We start from the raw sequence: 15,586 nt of genomic DNA on the forward strand, positions 1-15,586 counted from the left end.
TTTTAGGTTGCTTTTGTGAAGAAAAACTTGTTTGTTCAGGTCAGGAACTTCTACTTTAAGAGACTATTGAAGTTTCATCTGAAACATGTGGTAGTACTATCTGTTGTCCTTATTTGATAACTTCTCCTTTATTGCAGATTATGATGCATGATTATCACAGAAGAAATTCATGTCTATAGCTCTTAAGGACTTGATTACATCATCTTCAAGCCTGATAGTTTTGGAATCCATATTGCAGCTGCAAGGACACATCTGCTTTTGCATTTCAACAAACATCTTCCCTGTCAGAAGATACTGAAACTGAAGTGCTCTAGTTTAACACAGTGATACCATTGGATTATTTTAAGATCTCCCGGTTAAAAATTTACAGTAATATATTTGCTAGGTAAGTTGATGCTGTTAGCTGCATATATAATAGTTAATAGTTTTGCTGAAATTCTGTGGCTTTAAAACCTTGCTGTCCTTTTTTAATAAAACACAAAAAATAAAAGTGTATACAAATGGATAATAATCTTTGTAAGTAAGATTACTGTTGCCAGTTTAGGGTCAAATGCTTTCAGTAGTAAGTAAATTTAAAATAAATGGATTACCACTAGAAATGGGGGGGGGGCTTGCTATTTTTATTGCTGATTTTTGCTATCCACTTTTTCTGTTTTGGGGGTTTTCTTGTTTAGTCTGATCTTCAGAATTTTGTTAAACTTCAGATGGAAATAGAAATTGTTGCTGGTAACATTAGTAGCATCCCACATACACTTTCTTCTAAAATTGTTGAGGAAAGTATACTTTTATACAGCTAACATACTCATGTTAGCAGCTCAAACTTACAGAATCTTTTTTTTTTTTAATCATTATTTCAAATTTATTAGGTCACCTCAGGGTTGTATTTTACTATTGTTAATTAGCTTCCTTTTGTAAAGTGGACTTTTCCTAAGAGTGCTTAGCTAAAAAAAAGAATCAATTAAATGACCTGTAAAATAGCCTCCAAATTCAAAGTTAGTTTCCTCAAGTTATTTTTCCAGTCTTGGTCCACTTTACCTGAGGTGGTATGTTTGTGTATGGGCAAGATCTTCAGGGGAAGTTGCTTTAGCTTTGTGATGACTTAAAATACATGGTGGTTGTTCAGAATGTAGTTAATTCTGTCTGTTTTGTTGGGTGCTAATGTTCTTTCATGACTTCCAGCTACTCTAAAACATTTAATTAAGTTATTACTCAGAAAATTAAACAAAAAATTATTTCTATAGTTATTTCTCTACTTCACTAGTTACTTTAAATTCTTAGTTCTTATTTTTCAATGTAGCTGATTTTTGGGTCTGTGCAAAAAATGAAGCTGACCAGTATGACAGATTTCATGCAGTGAGCAGAAAATAGTGATGAATATACCAAATCTGATCTTCATTGAGGGGAATAAAGCTTCTTGTGTAATCCAGTGGTTTCCAACTTACTCCCACAGAGCTAGCACAGGTTCAGCATGTAGTTTTGGAGTTGGTACCTACTGAAGTGATGTGGATAAGTTAAAAGCTGTGGCCTCACTCTCTATCCAAAGGATTGTTGGCAACATGTACTCATCAGCAGTAGTACTCTTCTACGCTTTTTTTTGAGATGGATTTTTTTTTTTAAATTCCCCATGAATGTTTGTTTTGCAAACAATGTGCTAATAGTACTTCTATACTGAAGCAAAATGTTGTATCTCTAAACTTTACGCATTCCATTTTCAGCCAGACCAACACCAAAATGATTCCTAATGGATATTTGATGTTTGAAGATGAAAACTTCATAGAGTCATCTGTTGCCAAACTAAATGCCTTACGTAAAAGTGGTCAGTTCTGCGATGTCCGTCTCCAGGTAACTTTTTTCTGTCCGAGTATGATGGTTGAACGTGGTAGATTTTTTGTTACACTGTGTAAATGCTATGTACCTCACTGATTGTGAGGCATAAGATTTTAGAATCTGATTTTTCTGAAAAATGCATACTTAAAAATAAAAATCAGATATACTTTGAGAGAAGTGACACACTTTCTTCAGCTGATGTAAACTGGAGACTGTATTGATTTGAAAAATTTATTTGAGCTGTGACGTTCACTTGGGTAGCCCTTTATACTATTATAATACAAACATACTTTTAAAAAATTCTTACCAGCATATGGGTTTCTTATTTGTGTTTTAAATAAAGGTATGTGGACATGAGATGTTGGCGCACCGAGCCGTGCTAGCTTGCTGCAGTCCCTACCTGTTTGAAATCTTCAATAGTGATAGTGATTCGCATGGAATTTCCCATGTTAAATTCGATGATCTCAATCCAGAAGCTGTTGAAGTTCTGTTGAATTATGCCTATACTGCTCAGTAAGTAGTTTTGACAGAAACTAGGGAGAGTAGATTTTAATTTTAAAAAATCAAAAGAGTGAAGATAAATTTCTTTCTTTAATAGGTTAAAAGCTGATAAAGAATTGGTGAAAGATGTATACTCTGCAGCAAAGAAGTTGAAGATGGAGAGAGTTAAGCAGGTACAGTTCTCAGCACTTCGGAAGTCCGTTCTGCTTTCTCAGGCTGACAGCATTATGCTTTTTGGTGTTGAGACAAAAAATGATGATTCTGTGGAAAAAGTGCTCAGTGGATAATCTTCTTTAGGTGTTCATTAGCACTGTGTTGATTTGAGTGACATCAGTATGTATTGCTTCTACTTGTGTTATCTTCATGCTGAAGGGTTCTCTGAAGTTAAGTTTTGTATTTGTGCACCTGTATAAGCAAAACAGCTTCTGAATCGTAGCTGGTTACTTACCTTCAGGTTCGTGGAAGCAGTGGTGTGCTTGGTTGCGTTGGAGGGCATAATTAAACCTGTAAATCTGCGGCAGTGATATGTGAAAAAAGAAGAATCCACACACTCCTGAACATAAGTTCGGTAGAGCTTGACTTAGAACTTACTCTTGCCACAAATGGGGACACCTTTGACAAGGGAATTGGGATTCTTATCTTCACTTGACTGCAGATAAGCAGTTTTGAATAGGCTTTCAATAGAAAAGCATGGGGTCAATGTATATGTGAGTAGTTTTTGAATGTGTATGTGTTTTGGTTTTTTTTTTCTCCTTTTAATACACACATATTCCTACGGAAGGCGACATTTCGTTTACAGCTCTAGCACAGGGTGGGGGGGATGACAACAGACAGTCACTATTCTGCAGTTAGAAAACAGCTGTTGCTGTATGTTGAGGTGGATAATTTAAACGTATAAAAATCTTGTCTACTTGTAAACTAAGATGCAGCCTTTTTTTCCTAAAAGGTTTGTGGTGACTACTTGCTCTCCAAGATGGATGTTCAGAGCTGCATCTCTTACCGAAACTTTGCAAGTTGTATGGGAGACTCACGTTTGTTGAACAAGATTGATGGCTACATTCAGGAACATCTTTTACAGATTTCAGAACAGGAAGAATTTCTCAAACTTCCACGGTTAAAGGTTAGCTTAAGTTTGTAGACTTCCTTCTCGTACATGATTTCCAAAAAGCAACCCGAGGAGCAACTATTATGCCTTCCTTTTTGAGAGTTGGAAAACTTGTGTACTGACTTCTACCAACAATGTGAAAATTCTGGATCTGTATAATATTCGTACTACTCTGAACCTTAACTGTAGAGAACATATACTATCATCCTTTGTAAGCATAAAAAATAACTGCAATAGTACTTACATGTGCTTTCTAGCTTCAGTGGCATAGGCTGAAAGCTCCTCGTAGATGGTGTTTTCTAGCTCTGTGGTAAAGTGAGAGTAATGCTTACTATGTACAGTACGCTACAAATACAAGGGTAATACATATAAAGTAAATAATCCTTTCCTCTTCTGATTCAAGCTTGAAGTAATGCTAGAAGACAATGTTGGCCTACCCAGCAATGGCAAATTGTACACAAAGGTAATCAACTGGGTACAGCGCAGCATCTGGGAGAATGGAGACAGCCTGGAAGATCTAATGGAAGAGGTTAGTCTTTAAGAAAATGGGGTTAAACATCTTTTTTTTTAAAAGTCAATATGAAGGATGATCCCTTTTTTTTTTTTTTTTTTAATTTTTTCACTTTTTTAACTATGACCCTAAAGAATTTAAATTTTACTGTAGGTACCCCTAAGCTGAGAAACTGGGGGGGTGTTCAGGTGAGCTGAATGAACTGTTCAGTCTGGTCTTCTGCTTTCCTTTTTGCTCACTATGTGCTGTATAGTAACCTCAAAGTGGCATGTATCTTGCTTTAGAATTGGGGAGGTGGTACTGAAACTTGCCGTAGATTCTTGATGTTTTCCTTTGCAGGTTTTGCTTGTAAATGCAAAGTAGGTAAAGCTTCTAATGGTTGTTCCTCCCCATTGATTTATCTCCCCATAGGTTTATTAACAAAACTAGGATACCAAGGCTGAAGAACCAAGAAGAAACCTCAAGTGTATTGACACGTACAGAAGCAGCAGTCCTGCCCCAGTTCTCCTAAGAAAATCCGCTGTGGGCAGAGAACGATGATGATGATTTAATGGTGTTTACTTACTCCTTTACAGGATACTTTCTTTTAAGTTGTGTGTTATTAAATGGCTTTACTCATGAATACTAATACTAGATGTAGCCTGGGCAGTTTTTAATGGAATAATGAGTGGGGAGTCTAAATTTTTAATTGGCTAGAGAAAATGGACTTTACAAAAACCCATGAAACATCAAAATTTTCCCAGTTTGTTATTGCAAGCACGATAGACCTTCGGCAACGCTTGTATAGGCAAAAGTATATGTTGATATTGTCGTATATTCTCAAGTGTATATTTCCTGTTGGAAAAACTAATTTTAAAAGTTTTGATCATGTTGAAATTCAGATGCATTTCACTGAAACAGTTGCATCTGATGTTTAGTTGCCGACAACAGTTTCCTCCAGAACTTAAATTTGTGTTGTCTTCCCTCATCCCCATACCTTTCTCTTAGAGTCCACTGTTGGCTTCTCTTGAACTTTTTTTTGATCAAGATAAATATATGTGTTTTTCAAAGCAGAAAATTTGTTTGCGGGGATGCGAAAATGCTTGCATGAGATTGTGAATTTGTGTAATTCTGCAAGTTAATGTGCATCTTGCTTGTCTAATGTTTCTGTGCTGGAAAAACAGTCGAAGTCCTTGGAAAACGAAGATTTCTCTCAAGCTGAGAAAGTAAGGAGCCTTCATCCAGTGTTTGAAGATTGCCACCATGACATCTGCTTCCTTTTAGTTTTGTCATTCTGCTAGATTGAGATGAGATGACGAGAAGTATGCTGGCGACTGCCTTTTGTAATCTGCCTGTAGCTAAGTAGCAATGGAGACAGTAGCCACATGGGTATTCTGTTGTTGTTTTTGCAGGTTCAAACGCTGTACTACTCAGCTGATCACAAGCTGCTTGATGGAAATCTGCTAGATGGACAGGCTGAGGTGTATGGCAGTGATGATGACCACATTCAGTTTGTGCAGGTACAAATTGCAGACAGTCTGAGGTAACCCCAGATAGACTGGAGCAGTTTACAGCACACCTGAAGTCTTGGGTACTCTCTTGTAGCAGAGAAAGCAGCAGTAGCTTTAATGGAGAAATACGTGTCGAGAAAGTATCTTTCTCAAAACTGCTGGAGGCGATGATTAGTCTCTGCTTCTGGTTTTTCGGCAGACTCGCTCTAAGCCTTTGCAAAATGGAGTGCTTTAGGTTTGACTTCAAAATAAATCTTAGGCTGTTAGAAGAAAGAAGAGGTAGAAGAGCAGTCAGCTGTAGCAAGTCAGCTGTGGCCTTGTAGAGAGAGATACTCCAGATACTGTAAAGAATCACGGACTCCTTGGCTTGCAGTGGAGAATGGCGTATATGTCTGTTAAATTTTGGCACAGAAAGAGATTCCAGACATAAGTTCTAATCCTTCAGCTGCCAGTGTCTATTTCTTTTGTTCAGCTGCACTGGTAGTGTGCAAGAGAGATTTAAAAAAGCAGCAGTAAATAACTTCTGATCTAGAGATAGCTGATGCTTTGACAGTATACAAATTAGTCTTGAGCTTTTTGAGATGACAATTTTTTTTTTTTTTTTTGGTTCTAGCCAGATATAGTAATTCTCAACTTCTGAAAAATTCGGAGCTTAGCACAATGGAGGCTTTTAAGAAACAAAGAATAAACAAAGGCTAATAGATGTAAATTATCAGTTGCTTTATAGAAATTAAGGTTGTTTAAATTCACTGAGTTAGAAGCAAATATATTGTCATGTTTTAACTCTTAACAGTGCAATGTGCTGATACAAAAGTATACTTCTTGAAATTTTTAGCTAATGTTTATGTTAAACATTCTCCATCCCGGAACATGAATTTTAGAAGAAAAAAAGAGAGGAAAATGAAAAGCCAGCTAATTTTCCAGTTTCTTAATTGTTTTTAGTAAGCCCTCACAGACTTCACCACCTTTGGATACTACTCCTTGTAATACTTAGAAGCTGAGAGGTGAACATTCAAAAAGTTCATTTTTAGAAATAAGGCCAAGAGGTTGCAACTTTTTAAACATCTTTTCTGATAGTAAGTATCGCCAACTTTAGAAATTCTAAACAATTGAGAGAATTAACACCAGAAGCCTATAGATGACAGTCTTGGAAGAACTCTAACTTTTGTAATTCAAAAATTTAAAAGTTTGTAATTTCTGACTGTCAAGGCAATTTAAGGATAAGGGAATAAGCTGTTAATTGGATGAATGTTCAGAAATAACAAAAATGCTATCCACAAATGAATTGATTTTCATGCTGAGTGGAGTATAGCTGTCAAACTCCTGTGTTTAAGTTTATCTACGAGTTAGATGATGTATTTCAGAAGTCTTGTGACAGTTTCCATAGAGATTGGACTCCAGGGAACTGTGTAAGCATTGCACTTGGTACTGTGGTCATAAACTTTGCTGCTAAACAGATTAGAGAGAATGTTAACTTTTTGTGTTTGGTTCTTATGATTCAGAAAAAGCCTGAACAAGTGACATTTTGCGGGTTTTCTTAATCGAGCAAAATAATGTAAGCTACAGTATAAATTTAATTGAAGAAGAAAAGAAAGCAGAATCTCCTGTTAGCAGGAAGTATCAAGGGAGTAAAATCCAAGAAACAGCTAATCTGAGCACAGAGAGGAACTGAGGCGAAATTAATTTGTCTTCAGGGAATGAAGAGAGTAGTTAATTCATTTCCAAATAGTGTTATATAATTGCCTCTAGTTCCAGAAGCAGAGCTTGTGACTGAGGCTTCCACTTTGTAGATCAGATATCTCAAAATGGATGTAGGTTTTTCCTTAGACTTGAAAATCCTGTTAGTAACGCATACTCTCTTCTAAGAATTTGAACTGATTTCTAGTCAGACACCAGCAGTGTAAAGGTGCAGTCACAGGATGAAATGAGCACCAAGATAAGATGTAGGGTGTTTTTTGGCCACTGTGGCTGAGTAGGCAAGATGTTCTGTTGAAAATTTAGGTGTGCTATAAATGATGCTCTGCAGAGGTGGTAGACGAGGTGTTCTCTTGAATAGTTACGTATTGGCGCAGAGAAGCAAAGGTAGAAGGAGGTGTAGTTTCTGGCTAGGTTTCTGTAGCTGCCTTTTGATTTTGCAGAAGAAGCCACCACGTGAGAATGATCACAAGCAGATTAGTAGCAGCACCTCTGGAAGTCTTTCTCCACATGCTACTGTTCAGAGTCCTAAACATGAGTGGAAAATCATTGCTTCAGAGAAAACTTCAAGTGAGTAACTGGGGCAGGGTTTGTCTAAAAGATGCGTCTGGTGTTATGTACCTACCACCTCTCACTCCCTGGGGATTTCCTTCAACATCTGTAAGAAATGCAGAAGTGCTTTTTCTTACGGATGATGTAAGTCAAGTAATTTGCCTAGTAATTTCTGGGATATTTCTAACATAACTGGGGCCAAACTGGGATCACTTACATCTTGATTCCTTATCGACCAGGCCATCCCAAATCCTGTGGTGTGTATAATTTACCCAGAAAGTTCTAAGGAGATAGGCAGTTTCTGATTAATTAACAGAGCTATTTGCTGTGTGGATGTGAGGAGACTGTCTCCTAGCACATCTTTAGATTGCTGTCATGTGTCCTTTGAGCACTACATTAATTATCTAAAACTCATGTTTTTCAGTAACTAGGCTAACACTTGGAACCAGTAACCAGAAGAGATAAAGTTTTTGTACTTATAAGGGGAGAAGCATAATCGGAAAACCCTGGCTGGCATTCACTTAAATTCACCTAAATTTTTATTACATTGGTGGTCTCTCCTTTTCTCCTGACAACAGGTAACACCTACCTGTGTCTTGCTGTTCTGGATGGCGTGCTGTGCGTGATATTCCTGCACGGCCGTAACAGCCCTCAGAGCTCTCCCACGAGCACGCCGCGACTGCTGAAGAGTCTGAGTTTTGAGCTTCAACCAAATGATATCATAGAGAAGCCCATGTCTCCAATGCAGTATGCTCGGTCTGGACTGGGCACAGCTGAACTTAGTGGCAAGCTAATCGCTGCAGGTAAAGGAAATAGTAAAGATTCTTTAAAAAACTTGCTCAGTCTAGGGAGAGGGGAGGACAGTGGCTTCTTAACTCTGTACACTGTATTAGAGTCAGTGTTCGTCAACATCAAAGCAGTTGGTCTTTGGAAATGTGGTATCATCTGACCTTTTGCTTTTAGGTGGATATAACAGAGAGGAGTGTTTGCGCACGGTGGAATGCTACGATCCGCAAAAGGACACTTGGACTTTCATTGCACCGATGAGAACACCAAGAGCTCGATTCCAGATGGCAGTTTTAATGGTGTGTGGTGGGTGGAGATCAGATGAAATGTGACATTATGTAAATGTAGGTGGGATAAACACAGCAAACTTTACAAAATGGTAACAGCAGTTGCTTAACGGTAGTTACACCGTTACTAAAGTGCTAAAGATCTGAATTGTTGCATACTTAGATGTGAAGAAGGTATTTATTTTTTCCATTTAGGGGCAGCTATATGTTGTGGGTGGGTCAAACGGTCACTCAGATGACTTGAGCTGTGGAGAAATGTATGAGCCAGAAATAGATGACTGGACTCCTGTTCCAGAACTGAGAACGAATCGCTGCAATGCAGGTAACACATAGGCAGTTGATCGACTGTTGGTTTGTTGTTTGTGGTTTTTTTTTTTTTTCTTCTTAAATTTATTCATTTATTAGCTTGCTTACTACTCTTTCCTGTATGAATAGGAGTATGTGCCCTGAATGGAAAACTGTACATTGTTGGTGGTTCAGATCCTTATGGCCAGAAGGGACTTAAGAACTGCGATGTGTTTGATCCTGTAACAAAATCTTGGACAAGTTGTGCTCCACTTAATATCCGTAAGTTTGCTGTGTAGTTTGGGAGGGAGGGGGAAAAGGGCGATGGTAAAACTGCAGGTTTAAAACCAAACAAACTGTTTAAATTTCACCTGCTGTAGCGTATTGTTAGTGTATGGCTTCTGTGCTGGGCTGTAACTTCTGGTGTTTGATTATAGGGAGACATCAGTCTGCAGTGTGTGAGCTGGGTGGATATTTATACATAATTGGAGGAGCAGAATCATGGAACTGCCTGAATAGCGTGGAGCGTTACAATCCAGAGAACAACACTTGGACCCTGATTGCGCCCATGAATGTGGCTCGACGAGGAGCTGGAGTGGCTGTTCGTGACGGTAGGCTTCTGCAGGCATAAGCAACCTCTTGTGCTTGATGAATGTTTCACATTACGCTATGATGCAAGTAGAATACAAAGCAGTGTTCCCTCTCGGGGAGGAAACAATGCAGAAAAGCCTGGCTGTGCCTCCAATTTTGATTAAAAACTGCAACCAGAAAACCAAAAAAATCTAGTTCTTGTTTTGAGGCATTCATCCCCACCCCTTTCTTTTCAAAACGTCACCATGCAGCTTCTGGAACTGCATTTGTTTGAATTTGGACTTTGCACTTACTCTGAAATAATTTCCAGTCAGCTCTAATGATCAAGAAACGCGAAGTGGGTCAATACTGTAACTTCAGACCCTGAATAAGGCAAAGGTTTCTGGCAGAAAACCTGAAGTTCCTTCATTTTGGCTTGGTTTGTCTCCCCAGAAAGGAGGCTGTGTTTGGTGACACAGCTGGTGCTTAGCAGCGAAACACTCACTTTGTTTCCTTTTGATAGGAAAACTCTTTGTTGGTGGAGGCTTCGATGGCTCTCATGCGGTGAGCTGCGTGGAGATGTACGACCCTGCTAAGAATGAGTGGAAGATGATGGGAAGTATGACTACTCCGAGGAGCAACGCTGGCATTACGACGGTGGCAAACACTATTTATGCAGTTGGGGGATTTGATGGCAATGAATTCTTGAACACTGTTGAAGTCTACAATCCAGAGTCAAACGAATGGAGCCCCTACACAAAAATTTACAAGTTTTAAGTGAATTAAATTCCCTTTTCAAACTAACAGGCTTAGTGATGTAATTGTGTTTTAGTAGAGGTACACATGTGAATAGGGTTGGGGAGGGCATAGATGTTGCCAACAGCAACACAGAGCTTTTGCATATTGCATATTAATGTGCTGTACATATTTGTTTTGGAAAGAATATCAAGATGAAGGGTTTTTGTGTATTTTAGAACTTGTTTTAGGGTTGTTTTTTTTTTTTTAAAGATTTTGAAGATTATGTAAGAGAAACTAGACTGGGCATATCATTTCAGGAGCTTCCCCCAGTGTTTGTTTTGTCACTTTGCACATTAAATGACCTTTCCTCTAGGATGTGTTCTTGGGGCAGGAAGTGTGAGGTTTATGGGGGATTGGTTTTCTCATCAGGCCTTGTTTTCCTTCAGTAACTGGAACAATCTGTAACAAGAAGCCTTATTTAAATAGATATAATGGCTATTTTTTTTATTAAAAAAAGCTGACATGCCTGCCAATACCTTATCTTTTATGATTGCCTTTTTATAACAGTTTTTATATACTCAGCAGAGTACTTTATCTGTTGACATGAAAATGGCAGATACATGGTTATTGAAGCAAAGAGACAACCTTGGAGTTCATAGAGACTGAGTGGGAGAAGCGATTTACCACTGGATGTGAGCTTCTGAGCTTTTGCCTCTGCTACAGTATTGTAACTTAGTATGCAACACGGTCGTTAGAGCTGAATGGAGTTTCTGAACATAACATAGCTGTGACTTTCTAGGATGGGAGAATTATTTTGGCTCCAAATATTTTGACAAAAATGCAGAGGGTGCTTTCTGTACAGCAGTTTTGTTACTATGGGTGAGCTAACATTTGTAAAACAAAAACTTCAGTGTGGGGTTTTTCTCATGGTTTTTAAACTCTTGCCAGTTGGCAATGAAAATGTATTCATCTGATTAGTAACTGTCTTATTTTTCTAATGCTACAAGCTGAAAGTGTGATAGAACACAAATAACTTGATTTCATATGTGCTCATAGTACTATGTTTTAGTTCACTTTCTCTATTCATATGGATAAAATGTTGGGTAGGATGACTTGGTGTCTAATGTGTAGTGCTGCACATCTTAACTCCTGGTGCCAAAACTAGCACTGACTGCTTGCTGCTGCTGCAAACACATTAAAGGTACCTTTTGGGAAATCCTTGCACCACAGGATTGCTGTGATGTGTCTTTGTGTCCTTTCCTTTAACAGGACAGTTTATATGACATTAAAATAGATGTTTCAAATGTACCTACTTACAGGCTACTCTTGGGATCAGTTTGCTAAAGGCTCTGTGCAAATTAAAGTGCGGTGCTCCAGAGGTGAGATGAGAAAGGGGCCAAGTGAACTTGAAGGTGTGTAAACACTGTGGTGAAAAGAAACACCCGATACTGTAAGAAACTTGATCTGTTTGTTCAGCTGTGTTCCTCGGCACTACTCGGGTAGCTTTAGGAAATTAAGCCACCAGTGGCGGCACTAATTTCAGTCACCATCACGGTCTTAGTTTACTGCTTTGATTCAGCTCTTGCCAAGCTACAGCTCTCTGATTCCCAACACTCACATGTCTGCTACAGCTCCTTTTCACACTACCTAACACAAAGTAGGCATGAGAGTGGGGCATGAGCAGACTACTCCACCTGTATTCTGGAGTTGGAAGACATCAGACCAACGACATGTACTGACTATTCTGAGCTGTAGAGCTGGGTGTGTTTGAGCAGGGGGAGTCAGTATGAGAAAATATGAAGTAGTCTTAATCTGTGTCAGCTATCTTCCCCTAAAGCGCATCAAAAGTAGACATAAAGTAGACATGAGCTAGACACGAGTAGACAGACAAACATCATATGCTTAAGTTGATCTAGGTTCCTAGATTTACAATATGAATTGCCAGCATAAGCTTATTTGAGCATAACGTACGTATCCCAATTTGTGGGGTAACAACTTGAATGGAAATGCTCCGACAGTAATTCTACCAACCCCCTTCTCTCTGACTTTCAAGTGTCTGGGGGCAAGAACTGCATTAAACTTGCATCCACAGTAGTTAGGCAAAGTGAAAAGAGAGCTAATCAAAGAAACTGCCACGTAGAATTAACTGCCATTTACTGTAACAATAAATTAGATTTTTACAATAAAGATTTTACAAATACATCCAAAAGTTGATATCAAAATAAACACTTCTAGAACTTTGCCAGTCATCTCATTGCTGTACAAATACATACATGGAAGAGGTAGGCTTTCAAGGCCACAGCAGCATTGAGAATGGCTTTTAGAAAGTTTTGTGGACTTACTTAAAGCGGTTTTGGAAAGCAACAAACAGTACATTCAAATAGAAATGGCACCTGGAGAGCAGAGACGAGACAACTCATGGAGCATAACCCACAGAGGGGAAACTGCTGTGCCTTTGCAAGAGGGGGTGGCAGAAGAGAAGAATGCAGAGTCTTCCAAAAGATTTCTGGCAGGTTTCTGCTGTATGAAGATTAAGTAGGTATTGTAACAAAGGAAAAACATCCCTTTCCTCTGAAAAGAGGTCTAGGGCAAACACACCTGCATGAGCAGGGGGGGGGGGGGGTTTGTTTTGTTTTTAAAAATATGAGCATCGATCGGTTTCCTTCCCCATTCCCTCACAGGATACATACGTTGCATCTGTGGTTTAGTCCCTCATGTCTGTAGGGGTAGCAAGCATCACGGGTATCTGGCTTTGTATTCAGCTGCTTTCCTTTCAGACCCCCAGGTGTCACAATCCATCCTCTTTTCTCATTTGTTGCTTCTCAAGTATCAGCAAAACACATACCTTACATGGGTTTTTTTTCTATACAACCATCAACAGCCCTAGCTCCCAACATGAACGTTTGGAATTCACAACAGCAGCCCAGCACGTCTGCTGCACACCAAACTGGTTGCATCAATCCCGAGCCCCTCACTTGAGACAGAAAATTCTATTAGCTTGTGATTCTTAGCAGAAATTCTGACAATTAACGTACATATGTAACTAGCTGTTTTTTTCCTTGAACTCAAAATACAAAACAGCACCATCGAGAAAAAAAGAAGGCAGATTTTTCGTTCCTCGAGTGTTTCCCTCACACACAGCAGAGGAGTTGGTAGACTTCATTTGTCAAGGAAAATGCAGGGGCTGAGCACCGCAGCGCCAAACCCCGACCCAAGTGTCACAGCCAGCCCCTGTTCTTGGCTTCCGTGTGAACCGATGCATGACACTGCTTAATAGTCTGTTCCAGCTGGGCCAGCTGGCAACAGCCAACTTCTAACCTTTCCCTAGGGAAGAGAAGATACAAAGGTTATCAGGACGCCATGGACCCATTTTATAGACAGGAATCTTCCATATATCCCTTTAAAACAAAATTGAAAGGGATTCTAATATCACGCCTTAACCCTGTCAAAAACAGGGAATACTCAGGATCTCTGGAAATCCAGACATATTTTTATCTTTATAGCAAATGATCAAGTTTATTACAGAGCTGGTTAACCACTGCTGTACCCTGCAATGACATCTTTAAAAAGGAACAATCTACGAGCCACACAGCAACCATCAGTTCAGTCTTCTCAGCCCAAAACTGAGCCTTCAACTAATATAAAATGTTACTAGTTTTTACTGAATGTGTGTAAGCTGCAAGTCAACTATACATTTCCTATAGCTTTATGTGTTGCAGATAGAACCAAGTTTATCCACATTTACAACACAGAGGCTGATTTTAGGCTTCTGGGATAATCTGACTTCAACCTGCAGCTAGTCCTGTTCCTCTCACACTTGCCTGACACCTAATTTTTCTGATAATTTTGCAGAGTGTCACCAATCAGGGACAACATTTTACAAGCTTACACTCCTACAAGTTAAGTATTGTTTAAATTAGCTACTCATAAAGGGACTTATGGTCACATACTCAATATGGGACACCCGCACTGAGAAAAAAGTACTATAAGAAACATTTTACCACAGCAATTCCTGTTTTGGAGCATGTGGCAGGCCAGCAAATGGTGTTGAATGTTTAAATAGCAGCCACCCTAGTTCAACACATGAAAAACCATTCCAATTTCAACGTTCTCCTGAAAGGTGGCAAAACAAAGCTTCCATCCCTCAGAACGCTTCAATAAATGTTGGCAAAACGACCAGATGCAGGATGTCATTTCGCCATGTCTAGTTTCATAAAAATCACATGCAGACACTGAACCACTGCAGGTCTGCTGCATTTTTATTTGCTCACACAGTCTGACCAGTCTTCCCTGTGCAGTTTGCCTTTTTTCCAGCAGTAAAATTGCCAAAATACCTGCTCCTGTTTGTTTATTTGAACTTGGAATTAGATGGTAAAATTGGTTAAATGGTAAACAGCAAGGAAAAAAAAAAATCCTTATTTCTGGACTTAAGCTAGAGTATTTTGCAAACATATTTACTATTGCACTTAGGGAGGAAAAAAAAAAATCAACCACAGATAAGGCAGCTAATTCTAAAAGTTTAAAAAAATGACCTCATGTGTACGTAAAAATTGTTATTTTAAACAATTAGCACAGATTTTTATGTTCTTGCTTGTACGAGCATGATGTGCAAGAGACGCAAAAATTCCCCTTCACCCCCCTGGGAAAAAGGAGCAGATGCCCCTAGCATTGTGTATCCCTCCTGTCTGCTCACACCCTCACCGTAGCCCCTCGGCACACGAGGTACTGATGAAATAGCAACTGCTCTACACATGATCTGCTGGGTAATTTCTGCAGGCTCCTCTCTGGTATTTGCAACCAAACAACCTCTGAGGAGGAGCAGCTAATAGGAATCATTTGTTGCTTTCTTACTAGGGAATTGGCTACAAAGCTTGAAACCAGTTGTCCTGACTCAAAATATGATTTAATACATTTATGAATTTAATGCTTTTTTTTAACTAAAAAGGCATATAGCAGAAGACAAACTATGCAGTTGTGATGTGTATAATCAAAAAGACCATTTCTATACAACCCAAGTAGCAATGACTTTTGCTCTAAAGCTGCTAAAATCAAGGATTTTATGCAAACACCTTAAAACAGCCAAACCACGACTCAGTGAAAAGGCAGAGCTCCTTTTTTCTTTTTGCTTTTCACTGTATTATTTGAAGGTAGTTTTAAAAAATAATCAGCACTGAAAGGTCGGTTATTACAGCTTTCTTAACAGAATGGGGATTTTGGAAGGTTCAATTCAAACCATCTT

General features: G+C 38.9%; 2 protein-coding genes across 2 annotated transcripts in view; one reads left to right on the top strand and one right to left on the bottom strand.

Moving 5' to 3' along the window:
• The first annotated feature begins 258 nt into the window (after window positions 1-258).
• IVNS1ABP (influenza virus NS1A binding protein) lies at window positions 259-11,542 on the top strand. The gene is made up of 14 exons (XM_009479679.2): window positions 259-385; window positions 1,716-1,842; window positions 2,171-2,340; window positions 2,426-2,501; window positions 3,275-3,448; window positions 3,837-3,962; window positions 5,336-5,443; window positions 7,573-7,699; window positions 8,260-8,484; window positions 8,645-8,766; window positions 8,950-9,076; window positions 9,190-9,321; window positions 9,477-9,650; window positions 10,133-11,542. Exons 2-14 carry the CDS (start codon window positions 1,732-1,734, stop codon window positions 10,384-10,386), a joined length of 1,926 nt encoding a protein of 641 aa, XP_009477954.1. The 5' UTR covers window positions 259-385; window positions 1,716-1,731; the 3' UTR covers window positions 10,387-11,542.
• Window positions 11,543-12,959: 1,417 nt separating this feature from the next.
• Window positions 12,960-15,586, bottom strand: part of SWT1 (SWT1 RNA endoribonuclease homolog) — a 40,558-nt gene continuing 37,931 nt past the window's right edge. Inside the window, exon 19 of the mRNA XM_075710947.1 lies at window positions 12,960-13,671. Coding sequence (XP_075567062.1) covers window positions 13,566-13,671 — 106 coding nt within the window. The 3' untranslated portion in view covers window positions 12,960-13,565. The remainder of the gene's footprint in view (window positions 13,672-15,586) is intronic.

The sequence above is a fragment of the Pelecanus crispus genome, chromosome 5, assembly GCF_030463565.1.
Source record: "Pelecanus crispus isolate bPelCri1 chromosome 5, bPelCri1.pri, whole genome shotgun sequence".
Classification (NCBI taxonomy): Eukaryota; Metazoa; Chordata; class Aves; order Pelecaniformes; family Pelecanidae; genus Pelecanus; species Pelecanus crispus.